Genomic DNA, 25,502 nt, shown 5'->3' on the forward strand with positions numbered 1-25,502 from the left:
ATAAATTTCATTAAAATGGCCTAATTTTATCTCACTTGCATATGACCTCCATAATAGTCGGGGGTTGGGACGGTCTTGGTTGCCATAATATTGGCTAATAAAAGAAAAATAAAAACGTTGAAAGTAGCCCATCCGCCCCTTCTCTACCCCGTATATGAGACTACCACGTGTGGACTACCAATCTTTGGCGCACCGCTTACCCAGCCCAACCGACCCCATCCTTTCCCCAACCACAAAACCGCGGGCTACCACAACCCTTTTCCCCAGCCAAAACGGAGCCATGCACCCTTTTTTTTAATTCCCTAAAAACGGCCACCGAAATCGGTTGGTTTAAGGTTAAAATAGGCCGGTTTAGATTCAAAACCAACCACTCAGCCCCAAAATCCGCATATTTCGACTAGTACTAGGCTACTAGCAGATTTCGGTGGCCAGTTTAGGGGGGTTGATAAAAGGGCGGTTGTGTTGGACGGGGGAAAGGAGTGACGACCAATTTTGGAGTAGGGGAGGAGGAGGGGTGCGGATTCTGGTGGCTAAGCTGGGAGGCGGTGTGCCAAAGGTGGGGCACATGGTGACGGCTGTCACGTGGGAGTGGGGAAGGAGACGCCGGTTGTGGGGTGGCTGGGTTAGTTTGGGCTAGGGAGGGGAAGAGAAGCTGAGCATCGGTAGGGAAGGGGTCATGATTTTTGTTTTTTTTTTTGAAAGTAAAACTATTTAATTTTCTTTTTCAATTCACTAAGAGAAAAATTAAAAGTTAGGTGTTACCAAAGAATTTTTTTTTTTTTTTTTTTTTTTTTTTTTTTTTTTTTGATATCACATTCCCTTTTACCAATCGCTACATTCAGGACCTATTCTGTTCAACTTAATTTTAGTTTAGTTTTGTTTAGTTCAGCTCCAATCAGTTCAGTTTTTAATTTTCTTCTCTCATAAACAATTCAATTCGGTTCCCTAGCCTCAATCAGTTAAGTTGTTTTCAGTATATCGGAATAGGCCCTAATTACCTTGAAATTAAAATCTTTATTATTTCAATTGATTTTCTCTTATTATGATTCATTTTAATACATCCCACACGATTATAATTTTTCTCCACACTTTTGATACACCCCACATCTATTTTTGTAATTCCGCTTGAATTGTTTGGTAGTGGATCAAATTCCTCTCACAAGGAGTTGACGTGGAAGTACAATCTCAAGTCTGGCTTGTTTTGGCTGAGGATCAAATCCCTCTTACAAGAGACTGACGTGGAACGACAATCTTCATCCACCATGCCAGCCTCAGTAATCTTGGTTGAGGATCAAATCCCTCTTACAAGAGACTGACGTGGAACGACAATCTCCATTCACCATGCCAGCCCCAGTAATCTTGGTTGAGGATCAAATCCCTCTTACAAGAGACTGACGTGGAACGACAATCTCCATCCACCATGCCAGCCTCAGTAATCTTGGCTGAGGATCAAATCCCTCTTACAAGAGACTGACGTGGAACGACAATCTCCATCCAACATGCTAGCCTCAGTAATCTTATCTGGATTGATACGCTCTGATACGATATTTACTGCGTATCATACATCTCCATATTTGCTTAAATAACATAAAGCATAATCACGATCCGAATTGATCCTATTCTTGACTAGGCTAGGTTAGGTTAGGGTTAAGTTGACTCAATCAAAGTAATGGCTAAGTTAGACATTAGCCTATAAAATGTCACATCAAAGTCACATGAAAGGGTCCCAATTATCAAGGTTGCATATTTTAGCAACCACCTTCAACTCTCTCTATTTCTTTCTCTCTCTCTTTCTGTCTCTTGTGGCGATCTCACCGCACTTCTCCCCTCTTTCTCTCTCCTCTGAATGACAACAAAACTCCAGTCTTTGTCCTCCAATTCAACCATTTCTTCACTCACTTCCTCATACCCTTTTCATCTTTTCCTGTAATTCATTTTTCTCTGTTCAATTTTTAACAGATAAAACCCTTTTAAATCTGCTTTTTATAACGATAATTAATTATGTCATCCTCAAATCCTCGAACTGTGGAAGAGATCTTCAAGGATTTTAGCGCTCGTCGTGCTGCTATTGTTCGAGCTCTTACTTCTGGTACTTTCTGGGTTTTTCTCTCTCTCCTTTTTTTAATTTTTGGTTTCTGGGATTTTTTGGGTAACCGTTTTTATGATCTGGGTTTTTGTTGTTTTTTTTGATTTAGATGTTGACGAATTCTATGGACTTTGCGATCCGGGTAAGTTGAAATTTCTTTTCTTATTTTGTGATTATTTTTCATGGGTTTTTGATTTTGATTCCTATTTTAGTTAATTGGGGAAATGGGGTTTCAGATTTGATGGTTGATAAGATTTTTTAGGTCAATTTTGGATTATGTTTTTGTTCAGTTTGTACATTTGGATTTTATTGTTTTCGTATTGTTGTAATTATTATGGGTAATTGTTATTTGGCGTTGTTTTCATGAAATTCTTTTATTTCTGGGTTACTGAGTTTTCATACTTGTTACCCAGTTCAATGCCGTATGTAGTTGTTGAAGTTAGTTGGCTCTTAAATTTTGGATAAAAAATTCGGTTTTTGCAAAGTCTTCAAATTAATTAAAAAATATTATTATAAAAAAATCCAGCCTTTTGTTTTAGACAAAAAAATTCAGCTTTATTGAGTGTATGATTGTACTGAATTTTGATATCGAAATTCAGTGGTTAGCCTGAAGTTAAAATTTCAGATTTGGTTAGTTGGTGATGCATGAATACAAAAAGGGGTTATTTTGACTAATTTTGTTTAATTTTATGTACATGAACGTTAGTGAGATTAGTTATGTTGCATAGGGATTACATTGTCCTGTATTTTCGTACCAGAGGATATAATGTACAGGGGCAGGTGACAGCGCCTTTTTTCCAACATATCTCCTTTAATATAGAGGTTCAAAATGAGCAAAATGTGTGTTACTTAACATGTAATATCTCCATAATTTCAGTAGTAAAGAAATGTCATCTGGATAGACCATCTTATAAATTACAGGGATTTGATCACTTTATTTATTGAACTTTCTGTTTCATTGGTGTTGGAGCGAGGGGTTAGTTGTAGCTGTAAGCTTGTTGTAGCTTTCTTGATAAGGGTGCATACATCTGACCTTGAGGCCACATTGTTAGGCCAGAGCCTTGTTATTGATATTAGCTATTGTGATATGCTACTGTATAAGTGATATCTTTCTGAACATGGTGCTAGAGTAACTAATATTGTTTCATTTTGCTTGTTTTGTGTCTCCCTGCAGAGAAGGAGAACTTATGCTTGTATGGGCATCCGAATGAGTCGTGGGAAGTTAATCTCCCTGCAGAAGAAGTACCACCTGAGCTTCCCGAGCCAGCTCTTGGGATCAACTTTGCACGGGATGGAATGAACAGGAGAGATTGGCTTTCTTTAGTTGCTGTGCACAGTGATTGTTGGTTGTTATCTGTGGGTTTCTACTTTGGTGCACGTCTTAACCGCAATGAGAGGTATATTTTTCCTGTCGGTCTTGTGCGTGGTTATATGTTTGTCTTTCATTTTAATAAGGGTGGACACAAGCTCTTCTGAGCTATGTTGATAACCTCTTACTCAATGCCATAGATAGTTATGCTGTGGATGACATGTTGGTTTATTGATGTCATTTGATGTACATGGGTGCAGCTAATTTTTTCATGTACTCATGTTGACGTGATAGTGGTGTTTGTCTTGCATTTACTTAAAATGATAAATATATGTCTCCTTAGGGTGTTTTAGAATTTCTATGGGCATGTCATTACATGAATGAATTTAGTTAGAGTGGAGTCTTCATGTCCCAAATTTTGAGTTGTGGCGAGTTGCACACCTGAATAATGTATACATATATAACCTCTACTACCTCCATGTAACAACTATTGTGCGTTCTATAGAGTTTCCTTCTATTGCTTTGTTGAGTTTGTCAATTTATGGTGTAGCAGTCCTTTCCTTTTATACCTTTAGTATATATTTCCGGAAGGAGTGTTTTCGATTTCATAATTGACCATCATTGTCATGCTCTTGTACTTTCTTGCCACATTCTCCATGGTTGTTTCCTTGTATTTCCTTCTTTTTATCCCCCTCTGTTTCCTTTGTCATTTTCAAATTACGTGAGGAATTTTTCTGGCTCCTTGTAGCACTTCCTGAAATGGCCCACTTATTGTCTCTCTTATAGCTAGCCACACTTATATCCACTTTCATTTTTCACAGTTGGTCAACATACATTTACCCTCTTACATGGGCCATTTTAGTAGGGAATTGTAAGTGAATAAGAAGCTGGTTGGTTTTTAGAGATTTGGAAGGAGATCAGAATCATAAACTCCTTTGTTGCTGTTTGGTTGCGCACTGTTTTGATTAGAATGTTCAATAGGCTTGGATGGATGATTCATTAACAGAGGAGCGACACAGAACAGTGGCAGATTTAAGTCAGTTGGGGCATTAATGTTGGGATGCGAGGTGTGGTGTTGGTGAGATATTAAGAAGGGTCGGGAGGAGGGGTTTGAAACTTTTAACGAATATTAATAGCCTTTTTCCTCAACTAAACATTACCCCCCCCCCCCCCCCCCCCGGGAGGGGGGTGGGGTGGGGTACTGTAATTTTAGTCTTTAATTTCTCTTTCTTGATTTCATTCCTTTCCTTACTCTTGAACGCCCTTTGAATTTACTTTGAAATTATAAGGAGGGGGAGTGTCCCTGCTGGTTTTGTCAGAGTGGATAGTGAAGATTAATCCCTTTGGAAGTAGCAGTAAGTGATATTTAAGCAGTGAAATTCTTCTAATGGTTGAAGGATTTTTCAAGGGGAAGACTTAATGATGTTAGAGAGTACTCATGGAAGGACTCTACTGAATGGTATCTACCTGCAGGAACATTGTTTCAATAAAAACTTATTGTGCTGATAATTATAAGAATGAGTGGCCATTTAAAAGGCATATTACAACTTTGAAAGCAAGTCCATATTGAAGTTAAGGATTCTAGAGTAAAAGTCTTTAAGAAGCCATCTTTTAGAAAAGTTGGGGAACTCTAATGATTCCTATGACATATTCGTCCAGTAGTAAACCAACAAAAAAAGTGTCCCACATCATAAAGTAGTAGAAATAGACCCCTTTATATTCTTGAGGAGTTACTCCTATTGCAAATTGGTTTTAGGATAGAACCTCCTTTGGGTTTGTTAATGGTTCAAACTTTCTTTTATTGATGGGTGTGGCATTGTGGCCCAAACTCTTTTGGCAATTGGCAATTTTGAGTTTTTTTTGACTTTCAGTTGATTGACAATTGCTCTCTCTTTTCTTTCCTCTGACGTTTTCTTTCATCATTTCTTTCTTGGAAGATGATCTTAGATATACTCTCTCTATGGGTACTATGTAAGTAACCCACTAGACTTTATCCCCCTTAAGCTTCTGCTTTTTATTCATCTTTTACTCACTTTCATTGAAGTTTGACTTACCTGGGGATGAATCAATTGCTAATTTCCCTGCAGCTGTTTGTGATTGATCATAGCTTACTAATATCCACTTGTCAAACCATTGAGTCCCATCGTGTTCTTTTTCTGAGAAGGTAAACTATCTAGTGTTTATTCAAAGTAATTGATTACCTTAATCCATTTAGTAACTGAGTTTGTGAAACATGGCATTGTCTCTGGCTAAGAAGTAGTGGATTTCTATTAGCTTGCTGGAAATTAACTAGGAGGGCTGCTGGGAATTTCAACCACTTATACATTTTGTTGATGAAAATAGGTTGCTAGTGAGATTGATGAGATAGGATGCATGTGTCGTGTGTCTCATTATCTTGGTTTGAATGTGAGCAAGGTGGTATTTGTATTTAGATTCTAATGTCGTTAAAGTAGCTGTCTTACACTCTGATATGTCCTGGCTTCTCTTATGAGATTTTCTTTGCTATCTGCATTGAGTTGTCACTCGTTGGTGTGGTGAATTGATGATAAACATTTAACTTGGCTAGTCTGCAGCTTATTAAAAAAATCTTGCCTCAAGCAGTCTGGGACACATGAGGCACTTATCTGTGATTTATTGGTTCCACTTCCCTTTTTTTTTTTTATTTTCTTTGTCCCTAAATGTAACCACCATTTCCCCCGAACTATTGTCCCTAACTATAATTCCCAATTGGTCAAAAAAAAAAAAAAAAAAAAAACTATAATTCCCAATTCTCGTTTGGGCGGGGTAATCTTCCAATACCTTTTTTTGGTTTCCTTATTTTATCTTTTTAATGTTAACTTTCAATCAAGAAAACCCCTCTTTCCTCCATATTTTCTCTTACTAACCCTAAAAAAAACCTAATTCCCACTACCATACTTTAATATTAACTTTAAGAAACAGTACACCATTACGACTTATTCCCTAAGAGGGTGACTAGGAGATGTGGGGCTTTTATTGGAGGACGGGAGTAAAGAGGATCGATTTATTATTAATTGGGGTGAAAGGGGACCCTGGTTTGTTTGTATATTGCCAAATTTTTTTTTTTTAACTTGAAATATGCTAATTACTACTCCCTTTGTTCCCGAAAGATTGTTACATTTGATGTTTTACGCGGTTATTAAGGAAAATGAGATAGTGGAAATGATTAGATGTCACATATGTCGGGCACTTCACACTCAGACATGGATGACTCAAGGCGCTTCAGTTTGCACCAAAACATGCAAATTCTCCATAAATGCCTCTGACACTTGGTTACATACCTGTTTCCAACATTTAGAATCTAGTCCAAGTAACATGGTTTACCGAGGTCTCAGTTTATGTTGTCTGTTTTTGTTGTTCTGCCAGTGTATCTTGTGTAGGCTTTTAATTAAAACAGCAGGCTGCATATGTACACAATTTTCTTTATGGTCAGTCGTGAAGAACATTACTGAAATAATTCTTTTTTTCATTTTCAGGAAGCGTCTATTCAGTATGATAAATGAACTGCCTACTGTCTTTGAAGTTGTGACAGAAAAGAAGCCTGTTAAGGACAAGCCTAGTGTGGATAGTGGTAGCAAATCCCGAGGAAGCACCAAGGTGAGAATAATAGCAGTAGTTCATCATTATCTGGTTGTTTTGATACATTATTAGAATTGTCGAGTCTTGAGAGTTCCGTTGAACTCTTGTTTATGATTTTTGATAATACAGATGTCATTTATCTCTTAGCTGGGATGTTTGTGATATACATTTCATTGAATTTATCTGTTGTTGTTGTTTTGTTTTTTTTTTTTTTTTTTTTTGGGTATTTGGGGGGATTCATATTGATTCTATCAAATACCACTGTGAAGAAGTTTTTATCTTTTGAATTCTATTTTGCCAAAAAACAAGAACAGAAACAAACAGCAGCTGTTATGCCAGACTATCTCTGACCTGTATTATTTACACCACTTAGATTGCTACAAATTAGTTGGTATCGGTGTGAAATGTATATTTACTACAGGATCGAGTATAACTAGGAGATCGAAGGTGGTATGCTTGTGAGAAGGGAGAAAGTTTTTTTTTTTTTTTTTAGATTATAGTCCACATTGTTGGGGCATTTCCTTTGGGTCAATAATGTCCCTGTGTTTTCTTGCAGAGAGCAAGTGATGGGCAGATCAAGAGCACTCCCAAGCTGGCGGCTGATGAGGGCTTTGAGGATGAAGAAGATGAGCAGGGTGAGACACTGTGTGGCAGCTGTGGTGGCAATTACAGTGCCGATGAATTTTGGATTTGCTGTGATATTTGCGAAAGGTGGTTCCATGGCAAGTGCGTGAAGATTACTCCGGCCAAGGCCGAAAACATTAAGCAGTACAAATGCCCATCTTGCAGCTTGAAGAAGACAGGCCGTAGTCACTGATGGTGGTACAAGGAAGATCAGAAGAATTTTTACCTGGGTGGCTGACATAGTATAGCAGATACTAAAAACTATCTTTAAAGTATGAAATTTGTAGTTAAATTTGTTGCCAGCTGATGTTTGTTTATACAGCACCCGCATTTTAATGTGATCCAAGATTTCTTTATCTGTCTGGGAGTCTTGTATTTTCTTGTATCAGATAGTCTGGTTTATGATAAATGTATTCGTATTAGTAGCGAATAGGCAATAGCCAATCACAACTTGATGTTATCAGTAACGCATAGGTTGATTGTCTAAAAATCTGAAGTATTCAGCAATCTTTATACATCCAAAGCTGAATTTATTAAACTTAGCACCAAAAGTATCTGCTTCTAAAATCTTTATAACCCTCCTTTATATGCCATCCATTTTTTTTTTACTACTATTAATCTTATTTGATTCTTCAAGATTCCAATGCGAATGGAATCTATAATTATTAATTGATTTTTCTATGTTAAAAAACAGACAAGTGAGTTTTTGTTAGATTATTAATTTCAATTTTTAGTTTTATATACTTATATAATTTTAACATTATGATATGTATTTGTTGAAAGATCTAAGTGTTGTCCAATACATACAATTTTGCATTGAAAAATTGACTAAATGAAAGAACACAAGGACTATAATGAATGAAATGATCAATTAGGATTTTTTTTTTTTTGACAACCAATTAGGATGTTAGAATACTCCTTCCTAGAATAATTGCACACTTGACTTTTTTTTTTTTTTTTTTTTTTTTTCAAACTTTAACCATATTTTTTACATTATATAACATAAAATATTAACAAACAAATTATCGTCGGAGTTGTCATTAACTTTTGATGGTCAAACTTAACGATAAAAAAGTCAAGTATATCAATTATTTTAGAATGGAGAAATTATTTTGCAAATGATTATATAAAAATAAAAAAATAAAAATCTGCAAACAAATTTTCATTTGTTAGATATGATAAGAAATTTAAAAAGGATTATTACTAATGCTTCCAATTTTGGAAAAAAAAAAAAATAGAATTATTACTAGCCGACATTTGGTTAAAAAAACACTCTTTAAGAGCAGCCGTTAAAGATGACAGCTAGGATAATTAATTACTACGCGCAAAATCTTATAGATTTACTTAGTTCTTAGTTAGTTACATTCTTCGGTTTACTTTAGGAAAGTATTAGTGCACATATGATATTCATTAGGAGAAACTACCTAATAAAGCCTAAATTTTGTGAGAAACTATCTAATAAAAAAAATGCTGTAAGAAACCACCTAATAAAAGATAAAATGTTGTAATATACCACCTTTGACCGAAATTCCACCGTTGACTTAATTTTAGGATGTTGATCCACATTAGAACACCCCCAAAACCACCGTTAAGGTTAGTTTTCAAGGTGGTAAGGTTTTTTTCGGGGTGGTTGGAGGATATTTTGAGTTGGTGAGGGTAGGTTAGTGCTTCGGGATGGTGGTTTTTAGGGTTAGAGGGCGTGGTTTTGAGGTTGAAAGGTGCTTTAGATGTGGTGGAGACGATTTCAAGCAAGTTGTGTTAGTTTTGGGAATGAAAGCGGTGGTTTTGGGAGTGTTTTGAGGTCGATCAACGGTGAAAATTCAATATAGGTAATATTTTACAACATTTTACCTTTTTTTAGGTAGTTTTTTTACATCATTTTACCTTTATTAGGTAGTTTATTGCAACATTTTTTTTATTAGGTACTTTCTCGCAAAATATGGGTTTTATTAGGTAGTTTTTGACAAAAAGCCCTTCCTTATTATACGAACTTGAAACTTGATCAAAAAAAAATTCTCGTTAAATCTTTTAGATATAATGCGAAAAATCGTTTAGATATTATTTGGTAAGTTAATTTAGGAATGTACATAGTAGCTTAAGCATCAAGTTCATTAACTCTATGACTTCAATCGGCAATATCAAACTTTCCTAATTTAAACCTAATTCATACATTCATGCTATTCATTCTATATATACTCTACTAATCTGCGCATTCTTACGCAATAATCTTTCTGCTCCTTTGATTTCCTTTCTTTCCTTCTTTCCGTCGCCGAATTCGTAAACCAAACTCCCTTAACTTCGTACCACCATCACTAGATCATCAGCTAAGAAAAGATGGTGATGAGTAACAAAAAGGTTGTTGACATTATTATGTCTCTTCCACCCAAAAAACGAACTCATGCCTCCGCTATTGCCGATATTTCTACTACTAATCAACATCATCTAGTTGCTGATTATATGTCTCTCCCACCTAAAAAACGAACTCATGCATTGGCTTTTTCTACTACCAATCAAGATAATCCCCACATTTCGAAACGTCCTAGAGGTGATCAATCTACTGGTGTTGATAGTAACAACAATGGTGCATTGCTAGAGTTATTGCGTCAACACATCAAGAGCAATAATATGGATTTTAAACACATTAGTGATGCTAAAATACTCTTGGACAAGAAGCTTACAAAATCCGACATGAATGGTAAACAAGCGCGATTGTCACTCCCTAAGAAGCAAGTTGTCCCGGTGTTTCTAAGCTGTGGTGAAGAGGCTTTTCTTGAAAAGAAAGTTGGTCATAACAAGAATGCTCATATAGACGTCAAGGTCATCATGGGGTCGTCCGTGTACAATATGCGTTTAAGTCGATGGAACTACAACAAGGGTTCATATAGATACGTTTTGAAGCACAATTGGAACAAATTGAGATTGGATAAGGGGTTCAAGCTAGGAGATAACATTCGATTCGTGTCGTTTCGATCGGAGAATCGTGTTAATTTCGTCATTCTTGGTCCTAAACGTACCTTCACATTGTTTGGGAATAGAGTAGAAGATTATCCTTGGTACTAATCAAGTATATATATGCACGTTAAAGTTGATCTAGGTTAAATTAGAGTACGTATGTTTAATTAGTTGGGGTGATTTATCATTTATGTAATCTAGGAAGATTGATTTCATGTAGAAAACGTTAGTTAATTGGTGTGATATTTTACGTACTATCATTGTTTCTTGATCAAATATGATCATATGAATATTATGTTAATCATCTTTTTAGCAATATTTATTTGCTTAATTGCTACATTCATTATTTATGGTGTTTTTATTCTAATAAAAAGTGATAGTGGTACAATTATTTAGGATTAATTATACAGATCATGCAAGTTAATTTAGTAGTGATTAAGACCCTGAAACTTAGTGTTATGTACTTAAGAACCTAAAATAATTGTTCGGCAAGCTAGTATAATCATACAAAATATGATGAGTTAATAGAAGTGAGTTGTTGTTACTGATGAAAGTAGTTTATTGCTACTTGGTCTTACGTAGCATAGAGCATATTGTTAAATTATTCCGAATCGCATAGATACTAAAATTACGGAGTATTGTTCCTCTCAAAAAAAAAAAAAAAAACGGAGTACGAAGTATTGATTTTTAATTTTTTTAGGACGTCGATGATAAATTTAATTGTACAAATAATTTAATTGGATTTAATTGCATGCATTGATACATGATTGTACAATGAACTGATGAAGGCTAGGGTCTTAGAGAAATGAGAGACAAGAGGTGAGAGAGATTGCAAATGGTATTATTATTAATATCAACTTTCATAATATTGAATTTTGTTTTTGCCAAGCTAATTAATAACCTTAATCATCAATAACTATGTAGTAATAAACATCTACCAATCAATAACTATAAATGATATTTCAAAATAAATTGATATGCAATTTTTATAATTTATGTATCAATTTATTATAAAAATTGCATATCAATTTATTTCGTTTTCTTCTCATCAAATTGCTGACTTTAGCATTAGAGCAGTTATCCCTAGATGATCCACCGGATTAGCTAATTTGTGCTGAATGTGCAGGTGCTTAATTGGAAGGTAAACCTTATACAGATCCTAGGACTCACAGTACTATAGCTCACTCAGAACAAATATCATCATTTTAAGCATATATATGTGGCTGTTAAAAATAATTCTATGATGATGAACTTGCGTGATAAAATATTTTGGAACTTAATTAATTATAATTCGAAAAAGTCAATCCATATCTATAGGGAAAATATAAGTTAATATGCCTGATCAACGAATTTTTGTTAATCTGATGGCATTTTTGTAAATATATTGAAAAAGTAGGGTCATTTATTCAGTACTTTTGGTGAGCTGTCCAATTACTGTTTGCTTTTTGCTTTTACTGTTTGGTGAGGAAATTACACATGTACCCCTCAACTAGTACATGAAAAGACGCATATACACCTCCACTGCTACTTGAAAAGACAATTATACCCCCAGATAAACAAATTGGGGAATTGACTGGATATCCCTCATATTTATATAGTATACTTCCTCTGTTTCTATTTAGTTGACGCGTTTGATTTAGGCACATATATTAAGGAGAGGAGAGAGAGTGAGAGAGAATAAAAAGCAAGTGGGGTAGCTTGTAAATGCAAGGTAAAAAATTTACCTCAAAAGGAAACGTGTCAACTAAAAAAAAACTTCCTAAAAAGGAATACGTGTCAACTAAAAAGAAACGAAGGTAGTATAATTTTTTTTTTTGAGGGAGTATCTATATATATTATTAATTAAAACTCCAGAAATACTTGCGTGGACCTGGTCCACAATAATATTGTGGACCTGGTCCACAATAATATTATTGTGGACCCGAGGTTTATACACTCGCAACTGACATTATATTAAACATAGTGACCCTTATTTCTAACATAGTAACCTTATTTTTAACATAGTAACCTTTATTAAAAGTTGTATAACAGTTAATACTATTGTGAACTTGAAGTACGACGTTATGACCCTAAATTTAACATAATGACCTTTATTAATTATATTGACCTTATAAAATATTTCATTAAAAAAATTTACCTCTTATAGCCTATATATTACCAAAATGACTTTTATTTTCAACATAGTGACCTTCATTTTATTATAGTGACTTTTTTTTTTTATTAATAAAACAACCATAGTTTCTCTAATGTTAGTGGTCCACAATAAATTAGTGTGAACCAGGTCCATTTAAGAATTTGCATTAAAACTCAAGGGCAAGACTTGCTATCCGCCACATGTTACCAATACTTGGCAAATAATGTTGCATTATGTATATAAGTATATTGTTTCCTACTAACAATTGTTTACATCAATACTTTAATTCATGGCCTTATGTTAAGTAAAATTGCCGAAGGGAAAGTTCTTATTCTGGCAATTAAATTGGCTATTTTTTTTGGTGTTTAGAGAGCCACAAGGACGGATGATGAGAATCGATCCCAAAATCTCTTGGAACCGGGATCTTGGGATCGATTTCAAAAGATCTTGGGATTGATTCTCATCATCCGACCACGGCTATGAAGATGCAATTTTGTAGTCGGACTGCCAAATTCTAATTAATCGCCTTTCTGAAGCTGTCATTTATTTTCTAATTTAGATAGCGTCTTGCAAGATTTTTATTTGTTATATATATATATATATATATATATATATATATATATATATATATATATATATATATATATATATATATATATATATATATATATATATATATTATTTTTTTTTTGTTTTTTTGTGTGTGTGTGTGTGTGTTTTTTTTTCAAATTTTTTAATTGTAATTTAATTCCTTTGCGTGGTCTCATGCCAAAAGAGATGTGAATTTTGAATTTATTGAACATTATATTTATTAAATCTTATTTTAGTTGTAATTTGAATTTGTGTTACCCTTATTAGAACTTATTATTTGCGAATTTAGTAGACTTGAAAAAAAATACATACGTAGTATAAGTTAGGTTAACAAAGGTGATTGTATAGTTAATTAGGTAAAAACATTTAGCAAATACTTACACTCCTTCCATTAATGCTAGCAAACTAATTAAAAAGGATTATTACAATCCGACTAATAAATTAAACTTTTTTCTTTTTTTGTTTGTCAATAGGGATAGTTAGTTGATTATAAAAAAATGGAAAATTTGTGAGGAATGTTCTTTTAAGTAGACCTTTTGTGACAAAGGCCCTTTTATAAAAAAAGGTGGCACATATATCATGTTTGAGTTGTGAGGAGGGTCCTTTGACCATTTTTCAAAGTTGACTTTTTTATTTTCCGGCGGCCAAAAAAATTACTGTAAGTGAGCTTCAATACCTTGAATTTGGTGGTCATTTATGTCAGGTGCCCAGTGTTTTAATAATAATATTTGACAATGTAGGAAAATCCTTTAATAACCTGGTGTGCAATTGGTATATGGAGTAAGACTTAATAAATTGCTGCAGTGAAAAAATCTTACTAATGCCAACATCTATCTTAAATTGTGAATTTCCTGTGAATCAAAGGACAAACCCTAATAAACTAATAATCATTAACCAAGATTCATAGATGCATAAATTAACTTAAGGAGTTAAGGCTATATATGCACATATTCAGACTGCTGCAGGCCTTCCATCTTTTCTGGGGTCACTTACCCCAGTAAGTTTACCAAAGTATGTGTTACCAATAGAATTCTTTCCAGTTTTCCGGCCTAGATCAACTGAAGTTTCAAATGTCTGAACAATAAGCTGGCAGATTGCTCCAATTTCAACAGGCTGCAGTTGGTGATCCCTATTCTTCAAGAAAGTCCTCCTTTCTTTGGTGAGCTCAATGTGTTCCCCGTTAATCACAGTCACATTCTCATACAAGACTACATTCGGAATCAGCTGCAGAACATCAATTTTCACTTAGAGGTTGGCTATTGCAATTCAGTAAAAAATTTATTTATTTATTTTTTTTTTTGAACAAAAGTACAAAATTATTTCTGATAGTCTTTTAGATGAATCTTTTGACAGCAAGGAAAAAGAGAAAAATAAAACCTTATGGTAGACTCTTGCACTTTGGACAGCGTTGAGAGGATCCATTCTGAGAACAAAATGGTTTAGGAAAACCTGGGTTACTGCTGGAAGAATGTTCATCCCACCACTACCACCTATAACTCCAGCCAGCTGATCATCCTGTCAATTAACCAAATGGGAAACATAATCAAATTTCTAGAAAGGAAAGAAGGGTGAAGATCGATATTAATGCAACTTTGTCCTTTATCTTACCTTGAGAATAATGAGGGGAGTCATCGAAGACAAGGGTCGTTTTCCTGGTTGTATGAAATTTGCAGGACCAGGAGGAAGATTGTCAGGACTGACTTCTGCAGGAGTTGAAAAATCACCCATCTCGTTGTTTAACACGATCCCAGTAGAAGGGGATAACACCCCGCCTCCAAATGCATAGTTGATTGTTGTTGTTACTGAAACTGCATTTCTCTCTGCATCAACGATACAGAAATGACTCGTTCCATTATCCTGTAGCTGACTCCACCTACATAATTCAAGCAGCATATATTAAATTTTACTGTAAGACCTTCCCAATTCAATTTCCTTTCCCTTAAAGTAGTTAAAAATCCTTCCTCTATATACCTGCTCAGGTAATACTCAGGAGGGAAAGTTGTGTTATCATATATCTTATGCCAAATTTCCTCCGCAAAAGATGTGGAAGTCATGTCGGACATATAATTGGTAATGTTAACAAAATCAGGGTCGCTCAAGTTCATTCTGACAGCAAACATGTGCTTCATTGCCTCAATCAGTCTATGTAAGCCTAAAGGCCCTTCAATCGCTTTGGGGCTTCCATAGTTGTTCAGTATGTTTAATATCTGTTTTGCACCAAAATAATATAAGAAATGTCCTAATGAAAGATCACATAGACATACTCTATGAGCCTATAAGGTCACAAAATAAGTTGATTCTAACAACAGGCATGATGCTTGCAGTTGTTTGATTTTATACGCCAGTTGATACTTTACAAGACCTCGGGGTAATTGAAAAACAGAAAAGAAAAATATAAACATCAACAGATGGAATGATATTAAAGGTCCAATATCTGAAGCCAAGCCTTACTAAGTTCTAACAGTTTAGAGTATCATAGACTAGTAAGTAGTAAGAGTGTTTCTTTTTTTGAAATTCAAAGCACATTTTTTCATGCATCACTAACATGGATAATTGGATATAAGTCCATCAACCACTAGGTAAGAGCACTTACCAGGGTCAATCCCAGGGTACCGCTTGAAGGAGGTGGCATTCCTAGTATTGTATACCCCATTACATCAGCTGCCAAAGCTTTCGTTACTTTCACTTTGTAATTCCTAAGATCATCCTCTGTTAGAATCCCACCTCCCTTTCTCACATCCTTCACTAATTTCTTACCAACCTTCCCATTGTAGAAGGCTCGTGGCCCTTGTTCAGCTACCGCCTTCAAGCTTTTTGCAAGCCTTACATTGTAGCAAATGTCCTTTGTTTGCAAGAGCTTCCCGTTTGGTGCAAACACTTGCCTTAAGCCGGGATCAGCCCTGATTATTTTCTCATGCTTTAAGATGTTCTTTGCAAGATAGGGAAGAACCTCAAAACCATTTTTAGCTAAATTTATGGAAGGTTCGAATAGAGTTTTCCATGAAAGCTTCCCATACTTCTTCCATGCTTCATGGAGACCAGCCAACTCACCAGGTACACCCATTGACATGGGGCCTGAAAGCTTCGCCGCAAGATCATTGTCATACATATTCTGTTTTTGTTCAAAAAACATATCAATGTAATGTCAATATCGACTCTCAATCTCAATCTTACTGAGTTTCAACACAGGGACTCGGATTCAATGAATACAGAACATAACTCTTTCCAAAAGCAGTAGAATACAGTCAGAATTGATTCAGTTTTAATATAAACAACCAAACTACTAAACCAAAATCAAGTAATTAGACAAAACAGTGGCAAGAGTGAACCTCAGAAGCAGCTGCAGGAGCAGTTTCTCTACTATCAAAAGCTAAAGCTTCTGATGTTGATGCAGACCTGACAACCATGAAAGCTCCTCCTCCTATACCACTAGCCATGGGATTAACCACACCCACACACAGCGCGGTTGCAACAGCAGCATCAACAGCATGACCACCTAGTCGGAGCATCAATGCTCCAATCTCTGAACAACGACGATCATCAGCTGCAACAATCCCTTTCCCTGACTCCACAATTTCAGGTACATCAGCTTGTGGTTTTCCATTGAGCTTTTGTTCATTGTTTACCAACCAAGAAGAAGTCTTGGTACTCCCAAAAGCAAGGCCTAAAATAAGGCAATTGCAAAAGAGAATGATTAAGTTTGTTGGAACTTTCATCTGTTTGTGTAAACTTAGAAATAAATTTGCTGCTGTCAAAGATTACTAGCATAATGCAATGTACTATACAAATCCCAGTTATTATTACATTTATTAGTCTAAAATTTCATGGCGAGTGATGAATAAGGAAAAGTCATAAGAACACTAAAGTCAATAAAAATGACACATGGATTATTGTTTTCATTAACATGGAGTCAACCATTGTCCCTTTTCTTTCCCTGGAAAAACAAAAAAATTGAACCTCTATAGCAAGGATTCTTAATGCAACTTTTTGATAACTATTTTTATTGTACAATAATTTGTACGTTGCAATGAATTGCTATTATTTTTTTTGAAAGTGCAATGAATTGATATTATTATGATATATCTCATATATATTACATCAAATTATCTTAGGGCATCGCCTGGACCAACAACTAGTTCCTTCTTTATAATGTTGTCTCGTACTAACTACAAAAAATAATAATTGCGCTAGAATGTGTGATGAATTTCCAAATTCATAGCCATCAAAATATATATATATATATATATATATGTGTGTGTGTGTATTTATGTGTGTGGGTGTGTGTGTATATATATATATATTAATATATATATATAAGACCAAGTTATAATGAGAACCAAGGTTAAAATAAGAACTAGAAACTAATCTAGGCCCTTAGATCATGTTAATCGAACGACTCACATGCTTCCCGTGTCATTAATGACATTTTTGTAAAAGTAGTTTCCCGTTTCATTCTCAAAAGTAAATAAAATTAAAATCTTAATGTAAATGACATTGCCTTAAAAGTTTTTTAAAAAAAAAATGAAAAAAGTTTGAAAACAGCGAAATTACGAAAATGCCATTAATGAGAGCGGGTGCAATGTGAGCCATTAGATAGAGTGCGATCAATGGCTGAGATTAGTTCATAGTTCCTATTATTCACCTTGATTCTTACATGATCTCAATATATATATAGATATACATATATATATGTATATATGTATATATGTATATGTATGTATATATATGTACATACATATAGACACACACACACACATATATATGAACTAAATGTGCATATATTTTCTACAAAATGTGCACATTTGATTTTGGACTTGTTACTTTTTTGAGAACTTATGCACATTATGCGAAAAAAAATATGCACATTCAATTTCGTTCATTTTTTTTTTTTGCATATTTTATTCAAAAAATATGCACATTCAGTGAAAAATTTATGCACATAAAATCCTTCTCATTTTAAGAAACTTCTCATTTGATTTATTACTCCCTATTAATTAACAATTACCAAAATGACCCCATATATGTTTATTTTACACAAAGTCTTAGCCAAATGTAAGACTTAGGGCTGTTCACATTTACTGAACTGAACTAATTGGAGCTAAACTGAACTAATTGGAGCTGAACTAAACTGAACTGAATCTGAAATGAATTTTTTTGAGAGAAGGAAATTAGGAGCTGAATTGAACTGAACGATCTAAAATGAACTGAACTTAAATTAAGCTGCATTGGACATGGTCTTACTCTTAGTTTAAGCATATCACAATTACTCATTCTACTTTTTATTCGATTAATTTGTTTAACGAATGTAAACGACGACCCAAACAAAAATTCAAAATCTATGTGCAATTGAGCATTATTATGAATGTCCATTATGTATGCCTTGTAACCCCCTTAACATAATTACTTCCCTTGTAATCCTTTTGTAACTCCTCTTAGCTTTACCATCTACTTTGTAATTTTTGCATAAATGTGACTCTTCATTGTTTGAGGGAGTTATTGTACTCATATGTATAAATCGTAGGCATTGCCTAATGAAGAGAGTGATCCAACAATTACACTCTCAACAACTTTGACAATTATATTTGTTATGGAGTACATATGTTACTCAACTTCTTGTCCAAAAAAAAAAAATACACAACTTCATCAAACAAATCAAAACATTTGACTTTCAAAGACTATCCAATCATACCATCATAGAACATACCTCAAATCCCATCCCAAAATAACAACATAAAAATCTATACCCTTATATATAAATACAAAAAAAAAAAAAAAAAAAAAAAAAATGAATTTGAGTCTTGCCTCGGTGTTCCCCTCCTCAATATAACTGAGGGGAAGTTCAATTCGATCATTAGTAGGTTAAAGTACTTAAAACAAATACACGTCGTAATAATAAGGGCGTCGTTTAACGTTTCACTTATTAATTTGTTGACCTCGAAGAAATTTAAAAATCCAGCATGATAAAAATGATTGAGGATGGTAAAATAAAATGAAAAGCATAGTCGTTGTCGATTTACCTGAAATGACGAGTAATGCAAGAAAGGAAAAGACGAATTTGCCCCATGAGTTGGATTTTTTATGGGTGTTGTTGCTGAGAAGAGGAGTCTCCACGGCAAGATTTAGCAAAGAGCCTCTTTCATGAAATTAGGGGAGAGAAAGTGAGAGTATGAGAAAGAAAGAGCTAACAAAACGTAGGGGGTTTATAACTGGCATAAAATTATTTTTATTATTTTTCCACTAGTTTTTATTTTGGTGTTTAGAGAGCTATAAGGTGAGATTCGATCCCAGGATCTCCTGGAACCGGAAGGGAATCTCTAACCACTTGAGCTAACCCTCACTCTCATTACTTTTCCACTAGTAGTAGAAGTACTTGTATTTTTTTTGAAAATTTTAAGGTACAACAGCCTGTAACTAGCAGAGTACAGATAAAAAAAATACGGAAAGAACATGTAGTAGTTTTTTAAAAAACATAAAGTTGTTTTGTAAAAAACATATAACTATTTTATAAAGAACATCCAATTTTATGTTTTCTTATACATCTAAAGAACATCCGTAATATTTATAAAGAACATGAAAATATTATGTAATCAACATTATTTATGTATATTCACCATAATTTTTATTTTTTTAAAATCAAAGAACATTTCACAATAAGTAATTAACATTATATCACAAATAAAAGTACATTACTTTTTAATAGTATGTTCTTTTCACTACAACGGTATGTTCTTTACATGTGTGTAATATGTTCTTTTCATGAAACGGTTGTACGATTCAAGGTACTCACGCCTGTAGGAACCACACATTGATATTTTTTTTTTAAAAAAAGAATATACATTTGATGTACAATATATTACGGAGTACTATATATTGAGGTAACTTTTGTTGAATATAGGGTAACTTTTATATACTGAGTAATTTTCATTCATTTATTATTTTAAGGTATGTTTATAACGGCTGTACAAAATAAATGGCTAATATTTTTTTGTACATACGATTTTTTTTTTTTTTTATTTTTATGTTTGTCGTATTTTTTTAAGGAAAAGGTAGATTAAGGGTGTGTTCTATTCACCTGATTTTCACTGATATGAATTTATTTGAACTTATTAGACCTTGTTAAACTTTATTTTAGTTGTAATTTGTACTTGGGCAACCCTTATCAGAATTTATTAAACCTGATATGAACTTATTTGAACTTAACTGAACTTATCTGAACTTATTAAACCTAATCTGAACTTATTTAAACTTAATTGAACTTATCTGAACTTATTACACCTAAAATAAGGTGAACAGAAAGACCCTAAATTGTACGCATTTTAGTTGTGGCTTGGTTTATATAAATGGGTAGAATGGATGGTTGGTACAAGCGGGGGGAGGGGAGGACGATATGATATCATAGTTATATCGTTTGTTTAATACAAGTACGAAGTAATTTGGTAGGGACAACTGGACAAGTTAGTTAGTTTTTTTTTTTTTTTTTTTTTTTTTTTTTTTTTTTTTTTTTTTTTTAGAATAAGTTAGGGTCTACTCACATTTACTGAATTGAGTTGAACTGAACTGAAGTGATTGGAGCTGAACTAAAGTGATTGGAGCTGAACTGAGGTTATAATTTATTCATTTTTCATAAGATTAAAATATAAATACATATGATGAAAAAAAAGGTGACATACAAGGCAATGCCCGAGGCATTGCCCAGGATACACACTAGTTTATAATTAAAAACTTTAGATAAATGAAAACCAAGTGGAAAAATACACTCTAAAGGGTTGTTAATAATGAAATAGGAATATAATATCACACAAGGGGGAAACAATACTTGTATGAAGGGTTTAATTTGGGGATGAGCAGGGATTGAATATCAGATATTCGAAATTTGGGATGTTCGGTATATGAATCTAATCCGAAAAGATTGAATATCGGATATTCAAAATTTGGGACGTTCGGTATATGAATCTAATCCGAAAAGTTTCAAATGTCCTATATTCAAAATATTATGTAATAATATTTAATTTCGATTTATTGTTTATGAAAAAAAATTATACCCAGATTTTTGGATCAAATATTCATTATCCGATATTTGAAATTTAAAATATTTCATATTTTTTAGATATTGCATAATGCATATCGAAAATTGATATTTGAAAAGCACAAACTTTTAAATAAAATGGATGTTCAGTAAATTACTGAACGTCCGTTATAAAGTGACAATAAAATGCGCAAAAGTTACACTAAAACGCACAAAAGTTACTCAACATATATAAGTTATTTATGCTTCATTGGTAAATTTGACAAAAGTGACATTAAATTTGACAAAAGTGCACCCCATCACAGTAAATTACTGAAAACCGGGTGTATAGAAAAGTTTTCCTTTGAAAAGATATCCAGTATCCAAAAATATCAAAATATCCAATCCGAAATCAGTACTTTGTATCAGATTCGATATCCTATATTATTGGATTACATGAGAATCGGATCTTGGAATTGTTTTGCTTAGTCCTCGTTTAATTGATGATGGTGAGGTCTTGGGCTATTAAGGATAAACATGATATGTTGTTAATCGTCAATTGAATTGTAGGATGGAAGTGTGTTTATGGTGAATAGGATTATAGGGTAAAAGAGAATTCACTAATTTAGTCCGCTTACAACTTTATAAGCTTATAAGAGGTATGTTTATAAAAGCATTGATAATATCTGAAGTACGTACTCCACCAGTTTTATATACCTTCGTATGAATAATCCTCTGTATCTATTGGAATTTTGAGTAGGCCACTCTTTAGATGTCAAGTTCATAACGACTGGCATACATGACTTGACATATTCGATGGATTCATAACAAAAAGTCCTGACCCATCGCGACATGGGGACTCAAGTCTTCAAGTTATCAGACCTGTCTTAAAGACGATCACTTCATATTCCGGCCTAAGGTAGTAAATCACAATATTTTTCAAAAATCAGGTAGTCAATTACAACCTTTTTTTAGTAGGTAGTTTCTCACAAATTCTGGAGTATAATAGGTAGTTTTTCACAAAAAAGTACAAGTGACTCCCAAGTCAAGCGAAAGGGTCGAGACCTTGTCACACCAAACACTTTAAATCATGTATGTGACACAGTCTCGAGGGGGCAATTTGTAGACACAGAAATTTTATGAATGTCATACATTAGATTAAATAAATTAATTTGGGTTAAATCATATTAATGATCCATTTTCATTATTTTTAGCCCACCCAAATAAATAATCCGAATTAATCAAATACAATTCGGGTTATAAAATTAATCAAATGGACCAGGTTAAAAGACTTCTAAATCATAAAATGGGTCAGGCCCAAACCTACTAAGTCCACTCAAGAGGTTCTCATCTCCTATAAATACACCATTTCTCCATCAAGGGATCCATAAATCATTATTTTTCTAAGAGCTCATAAAACTCAAACGGAATTCTCTGTGAAGTAAGTCAAAATGCACATCAAATTCGTGCCGACTTGTTCAGATACACTCAATCACAATTGAACGGGATTAAGCTTCATAAACCTATTCAAACAAAACCCTGCATTCAAACTCAAGTCGACGTCATCAAATGTCAGCCTATAGGTGTCACACACGTGTCATCGTCAAGCTGCAGAACATAATCAGAGGATTTAATTTATTTTATTATTAACTGTTATACAGAGACTGTACCCAAAATTCATATATTAATATACAGTGGCGGATCTTGAAACTTTTTTTATCGGGGGCCAAAAATTTTTAACATAATAAATCATGCATGACAATATTAATACTATCTCCGATTTTTTTTAGTTGCAACTTTGGGGTATTATTTGAGAGATATTAAATATTCTAAAGTTGCAACTAAAAAAAAATCGGAGGTAGTAACAGAGTTAGTATTACATAAACATGGATCATGGTACTCCATACTAATAATGATTGAGTTATTTTTCCTAAACCTTATCTTATTTTGCTTAAATAATCTTGTGTTATTGTACTAAAATAATATGTTATTTACTTATTTCCTTTAACAAAAAAATAGCAAAGAAAATGTACTTTTTTTAAAATAACATATATATAAATTGAAATATTAAGAAATTCATATCAAATATCATAAATTTTATAAACCTAGAGTACCTTGTGCATGGTACTCTAGGAATTAGGGTATGTTCTCTTCAGCTTATTTTCTGTTCAGTTCAGCTCCAATAAGTTCAATTTAGTTCTTATCTTAATTTTCCTCTCTCATAAATATTCACTTCAGTTTAGTCCTTCAAAACAGGCTCTAAAATAGAAATTCCGCAATAGTAAATAGCACAATTAATTGATGTTTTTTACTACCTCCGTTTTATATTTTTTGTAACTTTGGGGGTATTTATTTAAGAGATATAAAATATTTCAAAGTTGCAAAAAATATGAAACAGAGGTAATATCTTTTTTTATATGGTGCGTTAAAATATAAATTATAGAGTTTGATACAAGTGAATAAATTAATTAAGAAAAAATAATCAAATTGTAAATAACAAAAGAATAGACGTATTGCTAATTTGGGCTTAAGTGGCAATGTAGCATATTTGAGCTTTAAGTTATACAACTCATCAATTTTTCTCCAAAAACCTTTCAGGGGCCAAGCCCTTGTGAGCCTTCACAAAGGTCCGCCCCTGTTAATATAAATTCATTTGTTACTTTATTTCCTGTCTTTATTTATTTAGACTCAAAAATTGTGTAAACAAAGTGATGCTAAAATAATCTTGGATAGTGATAAGATTGAAACTCAATCACTTGATTTTATTATTCCAAGACCTCAAATATTTATACAATTACTCTCCTTGAGCCACAAGGAAGAGATTTAGCAAATATAATCATACTAGGAACTAATTATCCTTTCCTAAGATAAGCTAGAAAATATGGCTAACAAATATATCTTGTCTAACAATAAGATTTTGTAAAGATACTACTATATCTTTTCCTAATACCCCCCTCAAGTTGGAGCACTTGAATCAAAGATGCCCAACTTGCTAAGGAGATAATCAAATTGTTGTTTACCCAAGGCCTTGGTAAAAATGTCCGCAAGTTGCTCATTTGTACGAACATGAATTGGAGTAATTAAACCTTCTTGAATTGCATCTCGAACAAAATGACAATCAACTTCAATGTGTTTTGTTCGTTCATGAAACACCGGGTTTTGAGCTATATAAATTGCCGCTTGAATATCACAAAATATAGGAATAGCACGAGGATGTTGGACCCCTAGGCTCAATAGTAGGCCCTTTAACCATTTCATTTCCATGGTAATAGCACACATGGATCGGTATTCGGCTTCACCGGAAGAAGTAGCTACGGTGGGCTGCTTCTTAGACTTCCAAGCAATGGAAGAACGACCCAAAAAAACCAGCCAGCCTAATAAGGAGCGACGGGAGAGGGCATGCTGCCCAGTCCGAGTCGCACCACCCATTAAGGGTGAGATCGCTGTCCGTACGCAGCAAGATGCCTTGACCCGGGGTGCTTTTCAAGTAACGCACCACTCGTATAGCGGTCTCCCAATGAGCTTGTTGTGGAGCCTTCATGAATTGGGAGAGCACATGTACAGAGTATGTCAAATCTGGCCGAGTAACGGCCAAGTAAGCTAGGAGCCCAACTAGCCTTCTATACGGTTCTGGGTCATCAAGAAGGGGGCTATTATCACGACCCAAGCGATGATTTCGCTCCATGGGTGTTAAAGCCGGTTTGGATCCTAGAAGCCCCGTCTCAGAAATTATATCAAGTGCATATTTACGTTGACATAGGAACAAACCGGTACTACTCCTTGCTACCTCGATGCCAAGAAAGTACTTGAGAACACCCAAGTCCTTCATATGAAAACACGAACTCAAATAATTTTTGAACAATTTTAAAGCTGTAGAATTGTTCCCTGCAACAATTAGATCGTCCACATAAACAAGGACATTAAGTTGAATTGAGCCCTGTGTATAAGTAAATAGTGAGTAGTCCGGGTAAGATTGAACAAAACCATACTTCTTCAAAGCCGTAGTAAGCTTAGCAAACCAACATCGAGGAGCTTGTTTGAGACCATATAAAGACTTCCGAAGACGACAAACAAGACCCGATTCATCAGTGGTAAAGCCCGGGGGAAGTTTCATGTATACTTCCTCATCCAAGTCACCATGGAGAAACGCATTATGTACATCCATTTGATGTAATTCCCAGTTCTTTGCAGCGGCAATGGCAAG

At 34.1% G+C, this 25,502-nt stretch overlaps 2 protein-coding genes across 2 annotated transcripts; one reads left to right on the top strand and one right to left on the bottom strand.

Moving 5' to 3' along the window:
• The first annotated feature begins 1,777 nt into the window (after positions 1-1,777).
• On the top strand, positions 1,778-7,974 carry LOC145597614 (PHD finger protein ALFIN-LIKE 1-like). The gene is made up of 5 exons (XM_081653819.1): positions 1,778-2,089; positions 2,196-2,228; positions 3,261-3,483; positions 6,890-7,010; positions 7,549-7,974. The coding sequence occupies exons 1-5, from the start codon at positions 2,002-2,004 to the stop codon at positions 7,807-7,809; spliced, it is 726 nt and encodes a 241-aa protein (XP_081509945.1). The 5' UTR covers positions 1,778-2,001; the 3' UTR covers positions 7,810-7,974.
• A 6,263-nt stretch (positions 7,975-14,237) lies between these two features.
• On the bottom strand, positions 14,238-17,033 carry LOC145599146 (glutathione hydrolase 3-like). Its single transcript, XM_081655556.1, has 6 exons — positions 16,623-17,033; positions 15,887-16,405; positions 15,265-15,500; positions 14,902-15,166; positions 14,671-14,808; positions 14,238-14,517 (listed from the first exon to the last, which is right to left on the bottom strand). Exons 1-6 carry the CDS (start codon positions 17,007-17,009, stop codon positions 14,245-14,247), a joined length of 1,818 nt encoding a protein of 605 aa, XP_081511682.1. The 5' UTR covers positions 17,010-17,033; the 3' UTR covers positions 14,238-14,244.
• Positions 17,034-25,502: the final 8,469 nt, after the last annotated feature.

This window comes from Chenopodium album, chromosome 20 (genome assembly GCF_948465745.1).
Source record: "Chenopodium album chromosome 20, dcCheAlbu1.1, whole genome shotgun sequence".
NCBI lineage: Eukaryota > Viridiplantae > Streptophyta > Magnoliopsida > Caryophyllales > Amaranthaceae > Chenopodium > Chenopodium album.

What these genes read in the sequence shown, in the direction of transcription:
- LOC145597614 (XM_081653819.1), top strand. Translation starts at nt 2,002, where the DNA reads ATGTCATCCTCAAATCCTCGAACTGTGGAAGAGATCTTCAAGGATTTT. An exon ending in TGTTCGAGCTCTTACTTCTG is followed by an intron (nt 2,090 to 2,195) that starts GTACTTTCTGGG and finishes TTTTTGATTTAG; the next exon opens with ATGTTGACGAATTCTATGGA. An exon ending in AATCCCGAGGAAGCACCAAG is followed by an intron (nt 7,011 to 7,548) that starts GTGAGAATAATA and finishes GTTTTCTTGCAG; the next exon opens with AGAGCAAGTGATGGGCAGAT.
- LOC145599146 (XM_081655556.1), bottom strand. Translation starts at nt 17,009, where the DNA reads ATGAAAGTTCCAACAAACTTAATCATTCTCTTTTGCAATTGCCTTATT. An exon ending in CTCCCCTCATTATTCTCAAG is followed by an intron (nt 14,809 to 14,901) that starts GTAAGATAAAGG and finishes GTTAATTGACAG; the next exon opens with GATGATCAGCTGGCTGGAGT. An exon ending in GTGCAAGAGTCTACCATAAG is followed by an intron (nt 14,518 to 14,670) that starts GTTTTATTTTTC and finishes GATGTTCTGCAG; the next exon opens with CTGATTCCGAATGTAGTCTT.